The sequence below is a fragment of the Magnolia sinica genome, chromosome 18 (genome assembly GCF_029962835.1).
Source record: "Magnolia sinica isolate HGM2019 chromosome 18, MsV1, whole genome shotgun sequence".
In the NCBI taxonomy this organism is placed as follows: domain Eukaryota; kingdom Viridiplantae; phylum Streptophyta; class Magnoliopsida; order Magnoliales; family Magnoliaceae; genus Magnolia; species Magnolia sinica.
This window is the reverse complement of record NC_080590.1, coordinates 56,035,859-56,062,394: the sequence shown is the minus strand read 5'-3', so window position 1 is coordinate 56,062,394 and position 26,536 is coordinate 56,035,859. Positions and strand designations below refer to the sequence as shown.

At 40.5% G+C, this 26,536-nt stretch overlaps 1 protein-coding gene and 1 long non-coding RNA gene across 4 annotated transcripts; both read right to left on the bottom strand.

Annotated features, from left to right (window-relative positions):
- Positions 1–4,280: 4,280 nt before the first annotated feature.
- LOC131233799 (annexin D8-like) lies at positions 4,281–12,395 on the bottom strand. Of its 3 annotated transcripts, XM_058230597.1 has the most exons (6): positions 12,318–12,395; positions 8,539–8,734; positions 8,219–8,446; positions 7,045–7,263; positions 6,667–6,756; positions 4,281–4,625 (listed from the first exon to the last, which is right to left on the bottom strand). In XM_058230597.1, exons 2-6 carry the CDS (start codon positions 8,605–8,607, stop codon positions 4,422–4,424), a joined length of 810 nt encoding a protein of 269 aa, XP_058086580.1. In that variant the 5' UTR covers positions 8,608–8,734; positions 12,318–12,395; the 3' UTR covers positions 4,281–4,421. The 3 variants fall into 3 exon arrangements, with proteins under 3 accessions (XP_058086580.1, XP_058086579.1, XP_058086581.1); XM_058230596.1 differs by lacking the exon at positions 12,318–12,395 and having other exon boundaries at positions 8,539–9,288; XM_058230598.1 differs by lacking the exons at positions 4,281–4,625; positions 12,318–12,395 and adding an exon at positions 6,391–6,494 and having other exon boundaries at positions 8,539–9,284.
- Positions 12,396–23,950: 11,555 nt separating this feature from the next.
- Positions 23,951–25,577, bottom strand: LOC131233633 (uncharacterized). Its single transcript, XR_009165304.1, has 2 exons — positions 25,097–25,577; positions 23,951–25,014 (listed from the first exon to the last, which is right to left on the bottom strand). It is a non-coding gene; the product is annotated as an uncharacterized LOC131233633 (long non-coding RNA).
- Between the last annotated feature and the right edge of the window lie 959 nt (positions 25,578–26,536).

Below are 26,536 nucleotides of genomic sequence, written 5' to 3'. Positions count from 1 at the left end.
AACAAATTAAGGATCAATTACATTGTCCTGAGTGTAGGCTTCTACGGTTGTGATTGTCCATCAATGTGGACTGTTCGACTTTGATCTCTTCTCTATTTTACAAATGTGTTACGTATAGTTCTAGAACTCAATGGCTCGATTCAAAACTCGGCCAAGTCAACTCGACTAAAAAAAAGTTCAAACCGAGTCTATTAGATACTCATTGAAGAATGTGACTCTGTCGAAACTCGATAAGACTCATTGACAGGCTCAGTCATTTAACTCAACAAAGCTCAGGATGACTAAACTGAGTCACTCACCTAGCCAGTTGTTTTTCAATAAAATATGAAAACGTCCGTGTCAAAATCTTTGGATCACCTCTTTGCTTAGTGCAAGCTAGCGACCAAGGAATGGAGATACTTCAATACAATTTTTTTATATTTCCTTTTTAGAGGGTCAACAAGTGGTTGGGCATCCTCCTAATGGTGAATTATTTTTCCTTGCTGTGGGGTTTTATTCCCAGTTTGATCTTTTGAGAAATTTGAAAAGAAAGAAATGGTCGCCACTATGAAGACATTCAAGTGGGTGTGGGTAGAATTAGCATCTGAGTTCAGAGGTGGTTAAGGCTCATAACCTCGACCTTACCTCCTATTAGGGCCAACCATCTTTCTCATCACTTGGCTTTCAAGGATTTGGGGATCATCTTGAGGCCCCTACATAGAAAAATGATAACGACTAAATATTGCATATTTATCCCCTCAATTACATTAGTTTCCTAGTATTTAAGTGCTAAATTGATTCATTGATATTTGTATTTTTACAAACGATGAGATTTTAGACCTAAAGATAGATTAAAGTTCTAAATAATGATCATTGAAGAATTAGAGATTTGGAGGACATTAATGAAGATTTTAAGTGTCAAAGATCCAATAAAACCAAGTACAAAGGATGGAGAAAAGATTGAAAAATCACAAAGTACAATAATAGAGATAACAAGTCCCACCTAAGGTTGGTTCTGTCCGACCGAAAGTGCCCAGAACTGTCCAATGAGAAACAATGATTTTCAAGTCAATTCGGCTCAATACTTAGGTGCGACCAAAGTTAGGTTCAATTTCACCGAAAGAGAGTTCGATGTGACATGAGGGAGACAGAGGCTTCAAATGAATATTCAGGAAATTCGGCTATAACCGAGTAACCCATTTGGTGCGATTGAAGTGATGTTCGGTGTGACTGAATGCTATAGTTAATGCGACTGAAGTGTAAAAAAAGTGCATAAATTTAAAGTCGGATCCAAATCAGTGCAAATTTTTCTTATTTAAATGTGTGTCTGAGCTATTTTAGATATGAATGAGGGCTTGGAAGAAAGACCTAGGGATGACGAAGCTTCCATGGAGCTGTCCTTCTTCCTCAATCATTTAGTTCAAGTTTATCATTTATATTTTTCTTTTGTTCTATGATGTTACCTATGCTAGGCTAATATCTTAGCTAATGCTAAGGGATGAAGCTTTTAGTTATTTTAAATATTTAGTTTACTTGATTCGATAACATTGGTATGAATGATGATAGTAGATTGAAACATATTTGAATTCTACTTAAAGTCTTTGATTTATTTATTTCTATATTTATTGTGTACTACGGGTACAATGAATGCTTTGATTTAACAATTGTTTAGCCTAAATCAGAGAATAATTCAATCTGTATAATTGATTGATCTATTGTTACATAATGGTGCTTTAGACGCTTTTGATTCCCTACAATTGAAATATGAGTGCTTCATGAGAAAATTGTTCGATTGAAATCATGTTTTATTGGTGTTAATGAATAGTTTAACAAAATTATTCTCCGATTGAATAGGATAGAACTTTGATTTTAGAGTTATATATTAAATCAATGAATGAGATATTGTGATTACTATAAGTGGATTTTTGGATCACTGGTCTTTTATGTATTATTTTAAACCATTTTTTACTTCATTGACTTGAAAACCCAAACAACCCATTACCTTTAGATTAGTTTTAAGTTGTGTTCCTCATTCCTTGAGGATTCGACCTCGGTCTCACCGAGTTATTACTATATCGTAGCCTTATACTTGGGGTTGTCAACTCATGGGTTCGATCACAAAACCCTGATGCTTCTGAAATGGGAGAGGCTTGAAAAGGGCTCAACGCATGGTAACCCTGTCACTGGATCAAGATCAATGTGGATGGCTCGATGCGTGGTAACTCGGGGCCTTCTAGTGGTGGGGGAGTGTGTAGGGGGAGGAACGGAGAATTCATCTTTGCTTTTTCCAGAGGGTATGGGACGTATCAAATGTTTGTGCTGAAGTCCATGCGTTGTTCGATAGCATGTCCCTTTATATGGATCGTGGGTTCTCCAAAATTTTGGTGGAGAGTGACTAGAAGATTATAGTGGACAGGCTTAACATTAGAGGTGTACACGAGTCGAGTTAGCTCGTTATCTCACTCGTATCGAGTAGGAAAAGCTTAACTTGACTCAGATCGAAACTGTGAGTTGAGATAGTTTTATTGAGCTCGAAACTTTTCGAGTTGAGTTCGAGCTGGACCTAACTCGACGTGACTCGACTCGGTATTGAGCTCGAACTTCACTCGGTTCGGCTTGGATTGATTTTTGAGTAAGTATATGTAAAAAAAATCAGACGCCTAAAATAGGTTTTTTTAAAAAAAACCCTAACCCCCCAGCGTCATCTCGTCTCGACCGTTCCCCCAATTCTAAAAACCCTAACCCCAACTCCAACTCAACTCTCTTCAGCGCCCGAACGGTGATCGATACCACTCCTCTCCTCTATTTCTCGCCATTCTCTAGCACCCGATAATAATGTTTCTCACCAACTGTTTGATGAAATGACTCAAGGAAGTGTGGCTGGTAGTAAGAAAGGTTTGTATATGAAACAAATACCCTTTTTTCTTGATTTTTATGTTGCTTAGAAGGTGTTTGATGAAATACCTGTAAAACCACTACTGTTGTTTTACATACAGATTTTGAAGGTGCAGTCCATGTGTTTGTGAAAATGCTGCACAGGCGAACTTGACTCGATCTTGGCTCAAACTCAGCTCGAATTGGCCCGAGTTGTTGATTGAACCAAGCCGAGCTGGCCTGAGCTATTGTCCGAACCAAGTCAAGCTGACCAGTTGGGCTAAAGGACCGAGCCCAGTCGAGCTCGAGCTGGGGTCAGCAAGTGGCTGAGCCAAGTTGAGCCGTGCCCAGCTCGACTTGGTTCGACTCGTGTACACCTCTACTTAAATGGAGCAGCCCTCTAGGTAGAGCATGTGGTACTGGTGGGCCGGATGAACTTTCTCAGGAAGGATGCTAAAGTTAGAATTGTTCATGCTCCAAGGGAGGTAAGTGGTGTTGTTGATGGTCTGGCCAGGTTGCGCGGCGACTCTCAATCTTTTCAGGCTTTCCATGTTGTGTCCAATCTATTAGGGGATCCTCCTTTTGGATCGTGCAGGGCTGGGGCAAATTAGAGAGAGAAGTGCCCCTCTGAAGTCCTCTTGAGTTTAGGCTGTAGAGGTAAATGATAGGCTGTCCGAGGCGGTTTTTGTGCCATCGGCCTGCCCGAATATGCCTTCCTGGTTGCATATCTCGGTCGTTTATTCATCAATAAAATTTTACTAACAAAAAGAAAAAAAGAAAAAAGGTGTGTACACTAGATACTAAGCATACCCAAGCACTTCAACTAAGTTATTTTTTCCTTGGATTTATTTATTTATTTTTCACATGTTCAGAAACCTTAATATTAATCATCACACAAAATAATTAATTTGTATTTAATTATGAAATTATCGAGCCCAGTTGACTAAAAAATCCATCGAGTCTACGAGCGGACTGAACCCAGTGGAACATCAAGGTGAATCGAGTTTTTGGGTTTTAAACTATGGTGTTAACTGTGGGTTCCTGGATTCAAGCTCCCCAAAGATGGAACAAAACGTTTCACTGATCCCACGCGTGTGCAAGATCCAACCCCTATTTGCAGGTGCCCTTGATCAAGGGTCAGGCAAGGGTCAGGCACTCTCTCTCTCTCTCTCTCTCTCTCTCTCTCTCTCTCTCTCATGTTCCATTAGATTCATACATGGCATCCACCCTCATTGACTGGACCGACCTGAACCTTGGGCCCTGCATGATGAACGGTTCAGATCTCACCCACGTGCGCCACATATGCACAGATGGGGCTAAATACAACAAACTAGAATTTCGTGCAACCTGTATGGTACTTAAGTTGTTGACACAATCATACAATGCATTGGGTTTTCACCCAGTATGGAACTTAAAGGGGCACAAGATGCGGGTGTATAGAGTATCATTTCATTTATATTGCGACCGGGACAGATCATGCTATTTCAGCCAATACAGCAGATATAGTTGTATAGTTCCGGACAAGACCGATATGTCTCGGGCAATATGAATCGGTTTCAGACGATACTTTAAACCTTTGTTGCCAGTGCAAGAAGAAAATCCCTGTAGTCTCCCTTTGGAATGCTCTCACATATGGCATCTTCTAGCTTCAGGCCATACTTCCCATGAAAGACACTTTGAATCTCATCCATGTCTATCTCTGCCCTGCTCACCATCACACGTGCCAAGGAGCTTTTGTCCGTCATCGTCCCTTTGATGCACGTGTACAACACCTGAAACATGTTGCAACGAAAATTGCCATCTAAAGGGACATTTGTATCATAAGTTACTTCAGATAAGCTACTTATGTCTCAAGTAGCTTATCTTGGTTTATATTTAATTAAGTAGATAAGCATGTTTGGTACACAACATACTTTTGTAGTTTCCTACACCACATAAGTATTTAACCCACAAGTTTCTTTGGTCCATCCTCATATTGGGCCAACCTTTGATGTGGACCATTAATTGTGTGGGCCCCACCTTTGATGTGAGCCATCCATTATGCAGGGCCCACCTTTAATATCCACCACCCATTTTATGGAGCCCACCTTTGATATGGACCATCAATCATGTGGGGCCCACCTTGGATGTGGGCTACTCATCATTAGGGTTGAGCTTTGATGTGAACTGTCCATCATGTGGGGCCACCTTGATGTGGGGGCCACATTCATTATCATTTGCCCATCCTATGAAGCCCACCTTTGATGTGGATCGTCCATCATGTGGGTCCCACCTTCAATGTAGGTCACCCATCATGCGGGGCTTACCTAGGATGTGGATCATTCAACATTAAGGGTTGACCTTTGATGTGGATTGTCCATCATGTGGGGCCCACCTTGATGTGGGTCATCCATCATGTGGGGGCCACGTTCATTATCATTTGCACATCCTATGAAGCCCACCTTTGATGTGGATTGTCCATCATGTGGGTCCCACCTTCAATGAAGGTCACCCACCATGCGGGGTCCACCGTGGATGTGGGTCATTCAACATTAAGGGTTGACCTTTGATGTGGATTGTCCATCATGTGAGGCCACCTCGATGTGGCCCATCCATCAGGTGGGCCCCAACTTCAATGTCCAATGCCCATCATGTGCAGCCTACCTTTGATGTGGGTCGTCCATCGTATAGGCCTCACCTTTGAAGTGGGTCGTCAATCATACTAGCCCGCTTTGGATGTGGGCTATTTATAATTAGGGGCTGACCTTTTATGTAGACTATCCATTATATGGGCCCACATTAATATGGGGTCATCCATCATCTGGAGCCTACCTTTGATGTCGGCTATCCATCGTGTGGGCCCTACCTTCAATATGGATAGTCCATCACGTGGGGCCTCCTTTGATATGGATGGAGAGAAAGAAGTAGAAAAGTAATAAGTGAAAAAGTTTTTTTTAAAAAATAAATCTTATTGAGATAATTAGTTTTCAGCGCATGTAAATTGCTTTGATAATAATGCTTAGGAAACTACCTTAACTCACATAATTAAATAGAAGTTACTTATTAGGTGGTATTCAAACCATCATGATCTTTTCCTTTTCACACGGACTCACACCCACACACACCACATGGCACTCAACCCATGACCTTGTGTTGAAACACACTCTCTGCCACCGACCCATGAGTAGGAACCGTTCCAGTTTAAACTATCATGTTCAAACTTATAGATCGAACTAAAATGTTCATTCGATGCCATGTCTTAGTGTTCCAAGACATTGACCTGGTGGGCCCATCATGAATGGACCCATCATAATATCTATCAGATGATCTTTTCTATCTATGGAAAACAGGCAATTAAATAGCCCACATTAATGTGCAAATGCTGGATTATTATGTTCATCTTAGAGAGTTGTGTTTTTTTTTTTTTTTTGTGGGTTGTCTCCCATCTGCCATGATTTCCACCATAGGAACTATTTGGATCACCAAAATGCCAGACCCACATAAATAACTTATTAGGAATGTGTGGTCATTATCATTATCATCATTTAAGCATTATCCTAACTAATTGGGGTCAATTGTACAAATATATTCCACTAAGAGTAATCATGATAAAAGTTGTGGCAAGAGTTTCAGGCTAGCTTCCACCTGATTCAACCATCCATCTGCTGCATATGAGAGTGGCAATTAGGGAATGGATATCCACCAGTAGTGTTTGGCATATATGATATAAATGGTTAATAGATGGGCTTGTATGTGGGCCTATGTATTTTATTTTTTTTTCCTTCTTTTAAGATGTGTCAATGAATTCATCAAAAGAAAGCAAATACTTGTTACCTTTGCATAATACTTAGATGGTGTGTACATGCATTTCATAGCTGCCCTTAAGGAATCTTCAAACTCCCCGGAGGTTTCCTTCTTCAGTGACTGCACGATGGATCGCAAAAAATCATATAAACATTTTGTGTGCCTATCCAGAAATTGCACTTGGCTGCGTTTGGATGCACTATCTAATTAAATCACAATCGACAACAATTGCCAAATTGTAACTTCCTTCCCTAGCTTTCATACTGGGCCCTATTTTTCAACCACATTATTTTCAAGTTGTACTATTGCTAGGTATCATTGTTCACTTCCGTGATTTCCACTTTATTTGGCAGAATGTTTGCAATTCAATTAGCTTGTGGATCCAAACACGGCCTTAATTGCAGTTACCTTTACATAGTCGTGTCCATAGATGTGTTTGTAGCAAGAGAGTGTGAGCTTGAGTTGGGGGATGCTTCTCTTAGTGAGTATCTCAAGGACTATCGACTCGTCAATTGCTCCGATGCTTCCCTCCCCGGCTTCGAACAACCTCTTCGCATCGCATTTTGCGACATGTTGGCTAATGTCAGCATGGTGGGATTTGTGAGATGTCGCAAGGGCGACGAGAATCTAAAATGCCAATTCATATAGATTTGTTAGTGACAATCCATGCCTAACCATGTGTATTAGATACTTTTTTTTTTTTTTTTGTTTTTTTTTAGAGTAGTCTAAAAGTAGACTAAAGAGGTGTGTATATAAAAATGGAGAGATCAGATCCTTTACAACACGTTTGTAGAATAACATTTTCTACAACTCTTGTTCACCAGCATGGAAATGTAATTAACCTACTTTTTAAATGTTATTCAACTGTCAGTACGGGGTTCACTGTATTGTGCGTGTAGCGTCCAACCTGCCCATCAAGTGCCCTCCATCATGTCAATGGGATTATCCAAAATTCAGGTCAATACAATCATTGGGTGGGCCGCACCATAGAAAATAATGTGCATCTAAAACCAACCAAATTCATCTGGTGGTCCACCTGATGGTTGGATCGGCCCTTATTTGGGGATTCTACACAAATCAAAATGAACACTAAAAGCAGAGTTGCAGAATAAGCTTATTCTACAATCGTCACATTGGATATGGCGGGGATGGTTTGCTATAAGTCCCCACTTACTGGTATATTTATGTCCGTACTGAGACGTAGCTCTTGGATCTAGGATCATTTTCAATAATTCAAACCGTTTATATGACATACTCATCATAGATGGGGGATATAAAATAAAAATAAAAAACTCTCGTATTAAAATATCTCAACCCTTTGATAATTTAACCTTGAACCGTCTCCTTCAACAGTGGTTTTGTGGGCTTTTCATAAGATCGATCTCCGAATCTTAAAGAATATTTGGGATATAAGCCATACCCAGTAAGGCCCATCATATAAATGGTTTGGATCATTGCAGCTTGACCTGGAGCCAATTGCTACCGTCCGAATGAATTATAAATAAATAAATAAATAAAATTGGTCCAGGCTCGAACGGGTACGAAGGTATTTGGCACTGTGGACTGTCACCATGCAACTTACTCTTTGGTAAGGGGTGGGAGGTTCGGTGATGCTGATATCTTGGTCTAGATGGCTCTTAAACTTTGCATTGTAGGCCTGTTGTGTGAGGAGTAGCTGGCTCGATTTCCGCCCAATGTAGATCTCGATGAGAGCTTTGTGCATGGTATCTCCTTGCTCGATCGCATCCCTTGCCACGACGGCGTCCCGCTCATGTGGATCCATCACCCACATGGCCAAGATAGAACATATCTAGACAAAGGAAAGGGCATGCATGATGATGCATTATCATTGTGATGTAACCAAAAGAACGATGTCTTGTGCGGATGGAATGGGAGTGTCACCTGATTCTTGGGGTTAGTTGCATGGGTCTTTTGGAGTTGATGGGCCAGGTCTTCTCCATACATGGCCATGTATGTGTCCCTGATCTGCCGTAGTTCGATGCGGGTCTTGTGGGCCAGGGCTTGGCCCAAGTGGTTTAGCCGGTCCCATGTGTCATGTATCTCCTTGCAAGCCTTCTCGTGATTTTCCCTTGAGGAACTAGGATTTGTAGCCATGTGAGTAGCCCAGAGCATTCATGAATGTACATGCCATTCATATATATAGATGTAGGAGCCATGTTATAGTTATTCGCAAGAGTAGTCATCCAAATCCTACTCTCCCTACACGCGCCAACATGGCATGCATGTGAGAGATTCGGGTGATTATTCTTTAGGTGGGCCCCGTCGAACCCCGGTCTTAAAAATTAAGTCACTCCACTCATCAGGGTAGGACGGATGTTCATGAGAAGAATTGAAAAGGAGGACACATGACCAATGTCAAATTTTTGCGTCACCCAATTAATGAATGGTGAGACCTAGTTTTGGAGATACTGCATATTCACGATGGGTGCTACTTGATGAACGGCCTGGATCTCTCAGACACATGCCAGATTAGCACATCTGCCGTGAGGAAACCTGCCCACTTCAGGAAAAGGTAGCTATGGCATTTCCCAACTTGTAGTCATGCTCATAGTTGGCAAAATACCGTAGGTATGGTATATGTGTGGGTTTAATTCAGTCCTGATTAGTAAAACGACTGTAAAATTTTAGTTAAAATTGAAAAGTCAAAAAATACCGAGAAAGAAAAGTTGGGGGGTTAATATTTCCTGATACAATAAAAAAGAAGGGAGAAAAGGGTGTGTAGAGATGCTCACACACAACAAGTCATCCAGTTAATTAGCATGTGGGGCTTCCATAGTGTTTGTGTGATATCTCACCCATCTAACAAGGTTGTCTTATCTTGAAATTGGAACTCTCCAAATATCAGGTCAATCCAATCATCAAATGGGATAGCTCACATAATATTGAGATTTTTGAGTGGTTGTTCATGATTTTCTATTATGTGCCTACCTAATAGTTGGATCAACCTGATTTTTAGGCAGGTAAAATATCGCACAAACACCATGGTGGCCCCACATGTCAATTAGTTGGACGTATAACTAGTTGTGTGAGTACATATCGTGTGTGCGCTCGCATGTATTAATAATAAAAATTAGAAAAGGTTAAATTTATTTTTTTAATTAAAATTCATAAATACAACATCAATTATGTATATGGTTTTGCTAATGACCCTTTCATGGGAAGGTTAGCCATGTCCCAAAATTGTTTTGAGGTTGGGAGGCATAATCATCAATCGGGAATAATACCAATAGGGGCAAACCATGCCACAAAAATCATGCTAATTAGATGATCACAAACGCCTAATTAGTAGCATAAAAAATGTATAATCAAGATTGAGTGGAGAAAAAAAAAGTTGGTCCAATCATCACCTTGAAACGTCTATTCAATAAATCTCACTTTGTATGGCCCATAAATATTGAATGGTTTTAAAAAAATTGGTCCCACCCACAAGGGTTAGCACCATCTGATCCGTGTGATTTTCTCCCCATGACTTTGCTCCCAATAATACTATGGAATAAACCATCCTAATTGATGGTTGTACCTACCATATGTCATTCAAAAACTATGGTGACGTTGCTAATGTCCCATATAAAATAGATTAAGCACAAAAGGATTATCTCTCAATCTCAACATAGGATCTTAATTTCTCTATTGATACTTGCAGAAATGTATTAATATCGGTTAAAATGAAATAAATTACAAGAGTAAACTACTAAAGTCATGGCAGGAGAAATTAGAGGTGTGATTAAGAAAATGATCGTGAGTATTATAAATTATCCTATCGCACTGAAAGTGGGATCCAAATATGTATATAGGTAATGGAATAGTGGGTTAATATAATCTTTTCCCTCTCTTTAATCCATTTTTAAAGCAGTCCCCATCAATACATCTCTACTAAAATCTTCCACCATTTACTTCATTGCTTCAACGGTGGCTATTGCCAATTTTTAGCTTTTAACTCTTTTTTTTTTTAACACACCCACGCATGCTGTAGTGGGATTTCACTACCTATGGATATCCAACCCAAGACCTCATGTTGAAACTCCTCGGAGTCTTTTTTTTTTTTTTTTTTTTACACACACCCGCCACACACCCACACACACCATAGTGGGATTTCACCCCCTATGGGTTTCGAACCCAAGACCTACCACTGAGGTAAGGACTCCAACCCAATTTCTAACTTTAACTTGCCTCCAAAAGTTTTTTACAATAAAAATGCACCGTGAGGAAAACCACTCACCTTGCCAATAGGTGGTTATAGCATTTCTCAACGTGTAGTGATGCCTTGCGTGCTAAGGAAGGTACCTTTTTTGATCTGTCTCACAGCCTCTGTTGGGTGGGCCATAGTAGGTGCTGGCAGTGGATTCATGTCTAGATAAAGTACAAATCTCGTCTAAAGTAGTATAAACTAGGAGAAGAGTGATCCCTAAGAAGTAGATTTTCCATATAAAAAAGAGTTTCTGTTGCTCATTGACGCAAAGACTTCATGGATTCCTTGTAGACATTGAGTGTGAAGTGGGTTTCTTTATTTCTCCACTTTTTGAGACTTTTCATTCTTTTGGTAGATTAAGACTATGCTTTCAGAGACTTTGCTCAGCCCCTCTACACGCCCCCACATGTGCTAGTGTGGCACACGACCATGATATCTAGGGCTTCCATCGGGTGGGTTATGTTGTTTTGATTCTCTACAACAAATGTGAGGCTGATAAGGTAAACATATAGAGCCACAATTTATCAAAATTCTACATAAACGCAGGAAAATAAAACCATGGTTTTAAATATGGGCCGATACATTCTGGGTAACCGTCATGACTGATATAATAAATTATACTTATTATTATTTTCTTAGAAAATAAGAATTCTTTATTTTATAAAATAAAAAATTAGTTAAAAATATAAGAGGCCCACACTTAGGATAAATGAGAGGAAAAGAAAAGAACAAAACAGATAAACAAAAGAAAACCTACCCAGTGTCAAGAGTCAAAGAGACGCCCACACCCCAGCCAGGGAAAGGCCCACATCTTGGGCTGATAAATTATACTTATTGCATATCAAAGAAAAATTACGAGAAGTAAAAAAAAAAAAAAAAAACTACATATTTTGGATTAAAACATCTCAGGCTGATATATTATAGTTATTCGATGTCAAAGAAAAATCATGAGAAAAAAAAAAAAAAAACTACATATTTTGGATTAAAACATCTCAGGCTGATATATTATAGTTATTCGATGTCAAAGAAAAATCATGAGAAAAAAAAAAAAAAAACTACATATTTTGTTATTTAATCCTCCAACAGAATACAACCTCTCAATTGCTAATATGAAGATTATCTAAAATTCAGAAATTGGAAAAAATATATATATACAAGCACATGATGTGTTATATTTTTTTCAGTATTTTATGTTCCTTACAAAATTCACAAAATTCACAACATATACGTCCAATAAATCAGTATTGTCTATGAAAGATACTGTTCAATCACCTGTACTGGCCTGAAACAGCAACAATACAAAGCGATACAAGCCGTAGCGTTGGTGAATGATTATATGCCCATAGACTGACTTGCATCACCGGATACAATACATATCGCATGTACTGGTGTTCACCCATACGGTTGTGATGCAGAAGATAATTTGAACCATGGAAAAAAATTTGCGTTTGGTAAAGTTGGGAGAATTTACCTGATTTCAGAAGATATACATGGCGGGCCTCATGATAGACGACTTCTATTTCATGCCCTTTTGCCACGTTGGTGAATATGATGGATTTTACATGAATCGCATTATGCACGGCTGTGGACCTACCAAACCTCTTTCTCTCCATTTATTTCATTCAATGGAAAAATACGACAATCCAAAAGTATGTGCACACACGGTGAATGCACCTCAACCGAAACCATTTAAATCATGGGCCCAGTGTAGATGGGTCTTAAATCATTTTAAAAATTGTACTTTAACATATGATCGCAATTGGACAGTTGAAAATAAGTCTCGGTGTCCATGGATCCTTGCTCTTGCTCGGGTGGTAGACTCTCGGGAGTTTCAATACCCGGTCAAGGGTTCGAGTATCCATAGGCGGTGAAAGCCCACTATGGCGTGAGTGTGTGGGGGTGTGTGCGCGTGTGTAAAAAAGAAAAAGAAAAAAGTCTCAGTGTCCATTGGATATATGGTCCTATGTTCGTACATATGCCTCATACATACATTCATGAATGATACGTGATATGGGGAAAATCAAACCGACCTACTACATGGGACACATGTACACCATGAAAGGGGGAGACCAGAGTAACGCTGGCGAACAATTGTCTAAGCAGGCTCCTCGAACGACCAACGTATCGACCATTTGGATGAGCCGAGCAAAGCTCCAAGGCGAAACCCTAGATATTAGCTCCAATAAGGGACTCACTTGCCGAGGTGAATTACTCGAATTCAGAGCTCAGAGATAGAACTTGCCGGCTGAGTTGATCACACCGGTATCGACCTCGAATGAGGGATATCCAAAAAAAAATCCCGCATCATACTAGGCAAGGATAGATCCGATGAGATCCTATTTGAAGATCACGTCGATCAAGATGGGATCAGAGATGTTCCCGGGAGTAGATCCTCATTCAAATTCGGACCATTCAATATATTTGACAGATCCCACTTAGATACACAAACCGCCTAAGCATCTTATAAATACACCACCTACCTTGGGAGGAAGGTATGCACAAAAATTCTCGACTCAGATCCTATTCCAGTAATAAACCTACTCACTTAACTTTGGCATCAAGGGTCCCAGCCAACACCGGCGCCATTGTGATCCTTTACCTCTTTACTGGTGCAGGTATCCAAGTGCTTACAGATGTAGCGGCAAGCTCATCTAAGTTTAAATGATAGCAGAGCATTCAGCATTGGGTCAATGCAGCCTACTATTCTCCCCACCTAACTCAATGAAAAAGAAGAAAGGGAGAGCATTGGTTGCCATTGAGCCTATGTGGGAGGAATAACATGAGGATCCTCAGGCCTCCCAATTAGACCCCCGGTCTCAACCACCCTCACCGGTGATCGCCCAAAGATCTCGAAATAGAGGAAGTCGACTTATCTCCTTAGAGAACTAAGTAAGAGCTCTTACCAACAACATTAACTGCATCATGAGGTTGCTGGAAAGGCAGCATGCCCTTCCTGACGATTAAAACATAGAGTTGGGTGCAGAAATTGAGCAATCTCGCCTAGTACCTATGCCTCCCACACCGTATGCCACGAAGAACAAAGAAGGAAGCAATATGCATATCCCAACACACACCTCGGGACCACTGAGCTCACTGAGTCAGACCTACATTAGAAAAGAAGAGGAAGAATAGGGGAAAGGCCCTAAAGGTTACTGCCGAGAATGAGGTCCCCTGGGGAGCAGAAATGAAAGAAATCCAAGACCAGCTTGGGGATATTCAGCAAGCCTGCCGAGCTAAAGCCTTGGCATTCGTAGACGTCTTATTGAGTAGACAGGACCTCTGTTTACAGATGACATTATATAGGCCTAATTACCATCTAGATTCCTAATACCCCAGATAACTCCCTATTCATGTTCGGGAGACTCGGAGGAGCATTTACAGTCTTTCTGAGCATGGATGGAACTATATGGTGCTTCAAGACCTGTAATGTGCAGAGCATTCTCCCTAACGCTGATGAGGGGTTGCATCGAAATGGTACAGGCATCTGAAACCCAAGTCCATCAACTCATTCGCTCAACTTAACAGGGTATTTGCCACCCAATTCATTAGGGAAAAACACATAAGGAAACTCTCGACCCACCTCACAATAACATAGAGGAAAGATGAGCTCTTAAGATACTACATCATGTGTTTTAATGCTGAGTATTGTGTGTCAAATATTGCATATTCTCCTCTATTTATATCTTGGTTTTAAGAACATGATAATGCTTGATGGTATATTTTATATATGTTTGTGTTGTAAGGTGAATCTGAGAGCTTGTATTGAAAAGAATGCTAAAAGCATGGATCTGATGCTTAAGAATCACCAAGGCATAGGATAGATCTTAGGAGACTAAGAATGAAGAATTCACATGTCAAAGATCCAAGGAAACCAAGTACAAAAGCTGAAGAAAGGACTTGAAAGATCGTAGAATCTGTAGTAAAAAATAGATAGGTTCAGTCCAACTGAACCTATGTTCGATCTGATCGAACTTGCACAATAAAGTTCAGCGACAAACGATGGAATTCAGAAGCTAATTTAGTTCAGCCGATGGACAATTCGGTCTAACCGAAACCCAGTTCGGTCCGAGCGAAGGGAGGATTCGGTATGACTGAAAGTGCACAAAAAGCTCCAGCGTTGAAAGGAGTTAATTCGGTTCGGCCAAAAATTAATTCAGTCCGACCGATGACTTAATTTCGGTCCGATCGAACATAGGTCGATCTGCTAAAATCGGGCAATTACTGAAATAGAATCCTTTCCAAATTCGGACTTAACTTCAGATTCAACTTCGGTCTAACTGAAGTGTAGTGCGAAAAAACTACGGATTGCGTAATTTAAGTTAGTTTGCGAAAATTCTAGGTCGGTGTGTAAGGTAGAGCTTCAGAACTATAAATAGGAGTCCTTAGGACATTCCTAGGCATCTTCTAGGGTTTGAGGAGTGGAGCCAAATGGTGGAGAGCCGCCGCGAAGAGTCTTTCTTCTTCTTCCTTAGTTTATTTTTATGTTTTTCTTAAGAGTTCTTAGTTCAATCATGTCTATGGTTGGCTAAACCTCTTAGCTAGGGCTAAGAGGTGAAGCATGTAGTGTGATTGAGATGTTTACTTTACTTTAATTCATGTTTATGTTAAACTTCATTGATTTCTAGTTGATTTTAAGGAATATTTTCAGTTTTCAATGGTTTGTTGTGACTCAAATTACAATAGGCACTGCGATAACTTTGAATATCTTCTTTTCTATTTGAGATTGTGGGATTGGTAAATCTTGTTGTTTGTCATCGTCCCCTGGGTATGGTTAGGTGATGAAATCCCTTCCAAATCTCCACAATTCTCCTCCATTGAGGCTAGATCAATGAGAAGTTTAGAGATTTGACCATCTCTCTCTCCAACTGGATAAGCTAGGACTCTGATTCTAGTTGAATCTCTTGAATCAAGTAAGGTAGCATCTTAATAGCTACAAGTGGATCCTTGGCACCCTAGTTCCAACCTTTAAATTCACAAGTTTCAATTACAAAACTCACAATTACTCTCTCTATTATTTTAGATTTAGATATAGATATTCTTCTAGTTCAAGTTCTAGTTCTTTTCAGAATACGTACGAGTTTAGTCCCTATCGATTCAACCTCGGTCTTACTAAGATTATTACTACATTGCAACCCTATACTTGGGGTTGTGAATACTAAGGTTGTTCAAGTGAACGACTACTCTAATCAGGTAGCTCTCATGGCCATGATGGCTGGTCTTAAACAGAGGATTTCCTTTTCTCTATTGGGAAAAAACGTCCAATGACTCTTGCCGACCTCCTTAACCGAGCCCAAAAATATTCAAACGTGGAGGAATTATTTGGCACACGTAGAGCCATTCAAGGCAAAAATAATTCGGCTAAAGAGAGAGCGAAGGAACAATGAGAGACACCTTGTACGAACCCTAAGAGAAGAAAAGACGATGACTAAAGCAATGTTCCCTGATTGAGCTGACCTTCGGAAAGTCGGTTATGCAGATACACCCCCTTGAACACCATGCCAAAACAAGTACTAATGGAGGTCAGGGATAAAAGTATCCTGAGATGGCCAAGTAAGATGAGAGCTGACCCCAAGAAGAGATACAAAAAGAAATATTACCACTTCCATCAAGATCATGATCATAACATAGCTGAGTGTTTTAATCTTAAGGAAGAGATTAATGCCCTTATTCGAAAGGGACACCTGCGTGAATTTATCGACAAAGGCAAAGAAGATCAATCGACCAGAGAACAAGAGCAACAAGATGAGCAGGTCGACAATGATGCGACAGGTAAAATACATACCATCTTCGGGGGTCCCGTCAGAGGTGGGGACTCAATCGAGCACGCTGAGCCCACACGTGAAGAATGACCAGCAGTGAAAGAGAGCATCAAGTCTACCTGACTGGATGAGCCAGTAAGAAACCCAGGATGAACTCATGCAGCCTCACCTTCACTAAAGATAATGTACGAGGGCTTCATTATCCACATGATGAAGCCCTAGTAGTCGCCATGACTATCACCAACCACAAAGTGCATCGAATACTGGTTAACACAGGGAGCTTGGCCGACATCCTATTCATAGTTGCATTTGATAAAATGGGGGTTGAAAGGTCAAGATTGCGACCTGTCCGAACACCCTTGCTTGGCTTCGTGAGGAAAAAGGTAACCTCTGAAGGAAGCATTCTCCTACTTGTAACAGCTAGCGAAGGTACTAACTAGGTGACCACCATGGTTGATTTTCTTGTGATAGACTGTCGCTCAGTCTATAACATGATTATGTGCAGGCCATCTATCACACCCCAAATTCAGAAACCGGGCTCACAAAATTTTTAATTTTCGAATCCGGTGCCAACAACCTCCATAGTACCCCATTCTCGGCTCCCAGCACCCATATGCCAGATTCCGATCCTAGGATCTTACAAGGAGGATTTTCTAATGTACATTTATCTCGTAAGAAGCATAACCACAAGTTTACCCAAATCACAAAGGCAACATCATCATCACATATCCACTAATATAAACAATTGAATACAGTGCTAAAAGGAAATATACATATATCAAAAATCAAAGCTCCAGAATATAGTTGTACACTCCAAGATCAACGCTGCTGCGACCTAACGTCACCTGCATGCATATATCATGCATAAGCTTATAGAAAGCTTTAAGGGTGGTGTAAGTGTGTGCGCAAGGTAAGCTTGCTCAGAATGCAATATCAGAGTAATGTGGAAACATGCTAGCAAGTTCATAAATACCATTAGCCTTATCTAGGTTATACGATGCAAAAATATAATAAGCCAATATCATATACTGAGGAAGCAATGTAGATCAGCTATGCAATGCGGAGATATAGTAAGCCAAATATCAGATACTGAGTCCATCAACACCGTCAACCTTAATCAGGTTATGCAATACAGAAGCACAATAAACTAAATGTTATGTGTTGAGGATGCAATGCAATATGCGATGCGAATGAAATGACCGAGCTGGAGTGTGAAGTCGGATGATAGTACGTAGTATCACAGGCTATGGGGTCCATCACAAGGGACTTCTATCCAAACTAGTCTCATACCTAAATTTAGATAGTCAGACTCAATGTGGTAAACTCCTAATCTCAGGTTGGTCGCGCGCCCCAACCGAAATCCTAACCATTACAAAGGTACACATAACTATTAATTGCGCACCACCTGCCCGAGTGGATAGTGAATGAATGAGTATGGAACTCCTATTCAATAAGTCCACATATCAGTACAGTACATCTCTGGGATCATCACTGGGCTCTAGTACACTCTACACGCGATCGCCACCCACTGAACGTGTAACCATGCAAGTAGAAGAGACCTCACTATCCGCCTAGCTAGTAATCAACCAATATCTACCCGGCACGTCGATAGCGGACCCATTTATGAGCTGGTCAAACTCAGCCTAGCTATGCCCCCTACCCTCGAGCGGGTAAGGCCATACCCCCTTCCAACTGACCACGACATAGTGGGAGACTCTGCCTACTGGTATTTGACACTCGGACACTCATGTATCCACTCGGTCTAGACATTGGAGCATCTCTTGGCCACGGTGGTTTAGGGACTTTCACCCAATGACATCTATGACACCCCATGTAGAAAAAAATTTTCGGTGTCCCATCTGGCCATCCATGATATGCCTGTAGAGGCCACGACCCTGATGTCGCTAGGGCATACAGTAGTTATATCCTAAAATGCGAGATGCATAAGTTACACAATTGAATCATGCATCAATCCTGCACATACCGTGTGCTCATGTGGAATGAATCCGCCTATTAGGGAGTCCCATAACAACCTGCCCTGCGGCAATGCAATAGTCATCCACATCTCATAATAAACATGCAGATGATGCATATGGGCATGTATCATGATGCTATGTTGTCACATACTCGTAATCGGTATCAATAACCGGCACCGATAATCAACATTGATAATCGGCCTCGATGAGAATGGGCCTAACAAGGTCTAAGGGAAGGTCACAATATGGACATTCAACCATCATTGCCCATCAATGTGGACATTTAACCAACATTGCTCCTAAGGAGTGGCCCACATAAAGCCTAACATAATATATAATGGGCTCATGTCCTTACACAAGGGCCTAATATACATCACCATGGGCCACATACAATCTCAATGGGCCTCATACAATCATAATGGGCCTTATACCATCACGATGGGCCTTAGATAAGGGTCTCATACATAGCAATGGTCCTCGTCACATGGGCCTCGCATACACATTACAATGGGCCACATCACATGGCCGTAATAGACATTATAATGGGCCGCATTACATGGGCCTTATATACATCTCAATGGGCCTCTCACATGAGCCTAATATACATTACCATGGGCCGCTCACATGGCCATTAATACACCACAATGTGCCTTAAGTGCATCAAGACGGGCCATAACAATGGGCCTCATATACATCAAGATGGGTCGCATTACGTAGGCCACACCAAAAATAGTAACGGACATAATGATCGAAAGATCATCTGGACCATACCACAAATAATAGTGGTGAAAATGATTTTCACTGTTAAAACTCCACAGGGCCACCACAATGTTTATTTTCCATCCCATCTGCTTATACGGTCACAAAGACTTGAATCAAGAGGAAAAATAAATATCATATTGATCCAGAACTTCTGTGATCCTTAAAGGATTTCAATGGTAGGCATTCAACTCTCCACTATTTTCTGTAGTGTGGCCCACCTGATAGATCTGCCTCATTTTTAATCTCAAGACAAGCTCGCTAATCGGATGGATGCTGTGGATGCAAAATAGGTGGACGGCGTGGATGTAAACTACATACATCAAGGTCTGTCCCACCGTCCAGCCATCTGGATGGTGTGGATGGACAACATGTATAAAACACATACAATACAGTGGGTCCACTGTCTTGGACAGATGGATGGAGTGGATATAGAATAAATGCATCAATGTGGGTCCCACCAGTATGTCCAGACAGACAGCGTGGAGCAACTCATACATCACGGAGTGCCCCACATGTCCAAATGGATGATGTGGAGAAACACATACATTACGGCGTCCTTAGCACCGTGGATGGAGGATACAAAACATATATCATCAAGTTGGATCCCACCAGCACGTCCAGACGGACAGCATGGAGCAACTCATACATCACGGAGTGCCCCACACGTCTAGATGGATGATGTGGAGAAACACATACATCACGGGCATCCCTAGCACCATGGACGATGGATACAAAACATATATCATCAATGTGGGTCCCATCCCCACACATGCCACACGTGTGGGGTGGGCCCCACATGTCCAGATGGACAGACATGGATAAAATACATAAGTCATGGTGGGCTACACCACCGTCTAAATACGGACAATGTGGATACAAGGCACATCCATCAGGGTGGGTCCTACCCCACACGTGTGACACGTGTGGGTGGGTCCCATGACCAAAGCAGATGGATGGCTTGGATGTATAAGAAATACATCACTGTGGGCTGCACCTACCATCGTCCAAATACGGATGGTGTGTATAAAACACTTACAAAGACCTCATTTTGATACAGCTCTTTGAAGCTGACATGTCCCGTACTATTCAGGTCAGGTCATTACTTGAGCCACACCTGCAAGTGAAAATAGTCGACCTGTTAAGACGTCATGCTGATGTATTTTCTTGGTCCCACTAGGATATGCCTGGTATAGATACAAAGGTCATGGTCCATCGACTCAACCTAAACTTCGATTATAAACCTATAAGGTAGAAAAGATGAGCGCTCGACCCCAAGAGATATGCGGCCATTAGCAAGGAGGTCGGCCAGCTCCTCGAAGCTGGGTTCATCAAAGATATCCATTATCCTGAATGACTAGCTAATGTTGTGCTGGTAAAAATGGCCTGTGCGAAATGGTGAGTACACCGACCTGAATAAGGTAGGTCCGAAGGACAGTTTTCCCCTCCCAAGGATTGACGGACTAGTGGATGGCATTGTTCGGCACACCTCCTCAGCTTCATGGATGCATATTTAGGGTATAATCAGATCACAATGCACATATATGATATGCAAAAAACAACCTTAGTCACCGACAAAAGGTTTTACTATAACCAGGAAATGGCATTTTGGCTAAAGAATGCAGGAGCAATGTACCAATGCTTGTTGAAGAAAATGTTCACTAAGAATATCGAGAAAACAATGGAAGTATGCATCAATGATATGCTCATCAAGAGTTCCAAGGCCAGCGACAACATGATTAACCTAAAGGAGATGTTTGAAATCTTAAGATAGTATCGGATGAAGCTGAACCTGAGAAAGTGTGCCTTTAGTGTCAGCTCAGGAAAATTCCTAGGCTTTTTAGTTAATCAAAGGGAAATAGAGGCAAACCCTGATAAGATCTGAGCTCTCCTAGAGATGAGCTCCCCCGGCTTGACAAAAAAATTCAACTCTTGACGGGAAAAATAGCAACCTTAAACAAATTCCTCTCTCGGGCCACGTACAAATGCCTTCCATTCTTTAAGCAGTTGAAAGGGAGTAAGAAGCCGACCTGGACTGAAGAATGTGAGCAAAAGTTTCAACAGCTCAGAACATACCTAGGGTCTCCATCATTGCTCTCCAAGCCATAGCACGATGAGTAGCTACTACTGTATCTAGCGTGTTGACTATAGTGGTAAGCTTAACCTTCATACAAGAAGAGGAAAATCAGCAATGACCAGTCTATTATGTAAGAAAATCCATGACTGGAGTGAAGACGCGATACCCAAAAATAGAAAAGATGGTGTTGACATTGATCATATCGTCTCGATGTCTCCAACCTTATGTCCAAGCCCATATGATCATAGTCCTAACTAACTAGCCACTCCGATAGTTGTTGCAAAAAATAGAGGTATTAGGGTGACTAGCCAAGTGGGCAATCGAGTTAGGTGACTTCAACATCATATACCAACCATGAGCGGTGATTAAAGGACATGTTGTCACTGATTTTATCGCTGAATTCACCTATTCATCCCCTAAGCAACAAACCGAGGTTAAACAAAGCTTGGATCATAGGAGTGGACTCTCCACATGGATGGGTCATTGAATTCCCAATGAAGCAAAGTAGGGCTGATCCTCGTCTCACCCAACCAGGCTAATATAGAATATGCTATAAGATTTGGCTTCTTGGCTTCCAATAATGAAGCTGAATACAAAGCACTCCTCATTACATTAAGACTAGCCAAAGCCATGGGAGATAGAGCGTTGAGAATCTACAATAACTCCCAATTGGTGGTAAATCAAACCACTACAGAATATCAGGCCAGAGGAGAGAAGATGATCACTTATCTATAGAAAGCTCGGAACTTGTTCAGTGAGTTCGACAAGTACAAAGTCACGCTAATGAAATTGCAACTTTAGCGCTGCAAGTGAAGCTTGAAGATATGGCTAATGTCCTAGAGGGGGTGAGTAGGATATTTTAAAATTTAACTAACCAATTAACATACACTTACTTCTAAATATGTATGTAAAGGAATACAAGCAAGAAGAAATGCAGAAATAAAGTCTATTTAGTGAAAACATCATTTAGGCATTTTATCAAACATGTTTGTTGCAGAAAATAAACCGAATATATTGTTCAACAAAACATAACAAATAAAGATTTAAATAATTCACCACAATATATAAAATGTATAGTGGTTCGGCTACGTGCCTACTTTACTCTCTGCTGACCCACTTTCTCCTAAAATGTGCCAGATTTTACTATTCAGATGGTTTTAAATCAGTTTCACCATAAACCTTCATAACCTACACAAGGTCTACATTTTTCATTCGTCGATGGCCTACACGAGGTCTTACTAAGTCCTACACAAGAACTTAAGAAGTCCTACACAAGGACAATAAAAACGTACTCTCACGTCGAAGGCCTACACAAGGACTTCTCGAGTTTGGTAGTTCAAACTCTGAAATCCAATCCTACACAAGGAATAGTTTCCAGACTCTATGGACTCAAAAATCCTTTCTTACCTAAAAGTGGATGAGCCCCATTAAGCACCTTGATGAAGAACTTCTCGAATCGTGAATGTCTTCAGCTCCCTTGTACCACAATCGTATGATGATATGACACTACAAGAAATCCCACTTTTAGCGACGAAAATTTTTGTCGCTAAAAGCCATTTTTTTGTAGCTAAATAGTTTTAGCGACAAAATTTTTCGTCACTAATACACCGCCACAAAAGAGTTTCAGCGGCAAAAAAATCGAATCGTTGCTAAATGGATGCTTTTTAGCGACGAAACTTTTCATCGCTAAAAAAACTGTACAGGACTTTTAGTAGCGAAAATTTTCGCTGCAAAAAATAAGTGTTCCACTTGTAGCAATGAAAATTTTCATTGCTAAAAAATCTATAGAAGACTTTTAGCAGCGAAAATTTTTGCTGCTAAAAATATTCATTCAACTTTTCGCCACGACACTTTTTGTCGCTAAAAAAATACTGCAAGACTATTAGCAGTGAAACTTTTCGCTGTGAAAAATATTCATTTAACTTTTCGCCACGACACGTTTCGACGCTAAAAAAATACTGCAAGACTATTAGCAGCGAAACATTTCACTGCTAAAAATATTCATACAACTTTTCGCCGCGACACGTTTCGTCGCTAAAAAAATATTGCAAGACTATTAGCAGCGAAACTTTTCGCTGCTAAAAATAGCGAAATATACTTTGCAAGACTTTTAGCAGCGAAAGCTTTCGCTACCAAAAATATAATTTTTCGCTTTTAGCGACAAAAATTTCGTCGCTATAAATATTTAGAAAACTATTAGCAATGAAAATTTTCGTAGCTAAAAATAGCTATAAAACTTTTAACGGTGAAAACTTTCGTCGCTATATATATTTTGAAAAGACCTTTAGCGGTGAAAATTTTCGTCGCTAAAAATAGCTACAAAACTTTTAGCGGTGAAAACTTTCATCACTATATATATTTTAAAAAGACCTTTAGCGACGAAAATTTTCGTCACTAAAAGTCCTTTTTTTAAAAAAAATGTCCAATACAAAATTCCGTACAAAATACCTGATAGACACCCGTTGCAATATATTTCATCATATTCATCCTGATATACCTGTTATATCATCATATTCATATTCACATCCTAATATACACCTGTTATGTATTATATTTTTCCTGATGTACACCTGTTATATCATAATACACCTGTCAAATTTCATCATATTCACATTCAGATCCATCTAACCCAAACTAGTAAATCCATCCAAACATAAACTATATACATCCAAACACAAACAATCTTATATGCATCACATTCATTCACGCATAAATACATATAAGTTTAATATCATAAATAAAAAAGAAAAAATCATAAAGATGAAGGCGAAGGTGGTGGGGCATCGGTGGGTAAGCGTGCAACAAAAGCTTGAAACATCTTCGTCATCTGTCGCTCATGCTCCACCCACATCTCCTCCATCTTCCTCTCCTGCTCCTCCCTCTGCCTCGCCAGCTGATCCTCCATCTTCCTCTCCTGTTCCTCCCTCTGCCTCGCCAGCTCCTCCATCATCTTCCTCTCCTGCTCCTCCCTCTGCCTGTCCAGCTGATCTCTGATGTCATCGACGATAACCCGTAGCTGCTGAACCTCTCTCTCTGCAGTATCAGCTCAGTGTGCGACACTGTCGTTAACGACGACGGATCGGCTGGAGGTAGCTCTAGCGGGTGCCATGAGCTTGGCACCATAGCCAAGCCCACGCACATATCCAGAACGGGTGCCAAGCACCTGACTCAGGATCTCTGGCTCACTCCGCTGAGTACCATCGGGAGTGGGCTGACTACATAAGGTGTCCATCTCCTCATGTAATGAAAACATATGAATTTTCATAATAAATGACATTATTATAATTTAATGCAATTAAATTTTACAATATAAGGATTTTTACCCAAATCTCGCTGGCTCTAGAATGTATCCAAGATCCACTCGCCTGCTGACAGTGAGTCCCTTTGTAGAAGTCTAATAGTCCGGGCGCCTGGCCAGTGACGAACTCTCGCTATAAAATCGAAAGAAAAATAGAGTTAATATAAATGCATGGAAAGAATATATAAATTACCAGTAATTTCTTACCATGTCGTGACGAAGTCGTACAAATAACTTTAACCAGCTACGTGGTTCACTTCTAACTTTCTCTTGTTGTCAGAATTTAGTTTGCTCCTCTTCTAAACACATTATACATAATGCATTATTATTAATTGTGAATTTAATTATTACGTTAAGATATCGTAAATATGTAAATATTACCTAAAAAGAATCAGACGAAAACCTATCGCAGAGTATCCGCCAGTCCTCATGGGTCATGTGAGACGGTGCGGACTGTGCGGGCTTCTCGTGGCTTGTGGACCGCTTGTACTGCTGGTATAACTTACCGCGGTAAGCCTTGAACCGCTCCATCATGTCGTCGACGACATAGGAGATGTGTGGAACACTCAAATCCAAGTGAAATTTATCCTGCAATTTTGTAAATAATAGATTAAGGCAATAAACTTATTAAGAAAATAACTTAGTCGTAAATGAACTTTTATAAAATAAATTAGAATTCATAAGTATAGGTTAAGGTTAAGGTTAAGGTTTAGGTTTAGGTTTAGGTTGAGGTTAAGGTTTAGGTTTAGGTTTAGGTTTAGGATAAGGTTTAGGTTAAGGTTATGGTTTAGGTTTAGGTTATAGGTTATAGCTATAGGGAATTGAGAATAGGTTAAGGTTTTAGGTTTATGAAATCGAGTTCGGGTTCGGGTTTAGGTTTGGGTTTTCAAGTTTAGGTTTAGGTTTAGGTTAGGGAGTTGAGATTAGGATTTGGTGTAGGTTTAGGTTTAGGGATTTGAGAATAGGTTAAGGTTTAGGTTTAGGAAATCGGGATCGGGTTCGAGATCAGGTTTAGGCTTGGGTTTTCAAGTTTAGGTTTAGGTTTAGGTTTAGGTTTAGGTTAGGGAGTTGAGATTAGGTGTAGGTTTTGGTTTAGGGATTTGAGAATAAATTTAGGTTTTAGGTTTAGGTTTAGGTTATAGGTTATAAGTGTAGGTTATAGGTTTAGATTTAAGTTAGGTTATAGGTTAAGGTTTAGCTTTAGGAAATCGGGTTCGGGTTCAAGATCGCATTTAGGTTTGGGTTTTCAAGTTTAGGTTTAGGTTTAGGCTACGGAGTTGAGCTTAGGATTTAGAGTAAGTTTAGGTTTAGGGATTTGAGAATAGGTTAAGGTTTCGGTTTAGGAAATCGGGTTCGGGTTCGGGATCGGGTTTAGGCTTGGGTTTTCAAGTTTAGGTTTAGGTTTAGGTTTAGGTTAGGGAGTTGAGATTAGGGTTTGGTGTAGGTTTAGGTTTAGGGATTTGAGAATAGGTTAAGGTTTAGGTTTAGGAGATCGGGGTCGGGTTCGGGATTGGGTTTAGGCTTGGGTTTTCACGTTTAGGTTTAGGTTAAGTAGTTGAGATTAGAACTAGGTGTAAGTTTAGGTTTAAGGATTTGAGAATACATTTAGTTTTTAGGTTTAGGTTTAGGTTTTAGGTTTAGGTTAAGGTTATAGGTTTAGGTTAGGTTAAGGTTTAGGTTATAGGTTATAAGTTAGCTTTAGGAAACTGAGAATAGGTTAAGGTTTAGGTTTAGGAAATCAGGTTCGGGTTCGAGATCGGGTTTAGGTTTGGGTTTTCAAGTTTAGGTTAGGGAGTTGAGATTTGGATTAGCTGTAGGTTT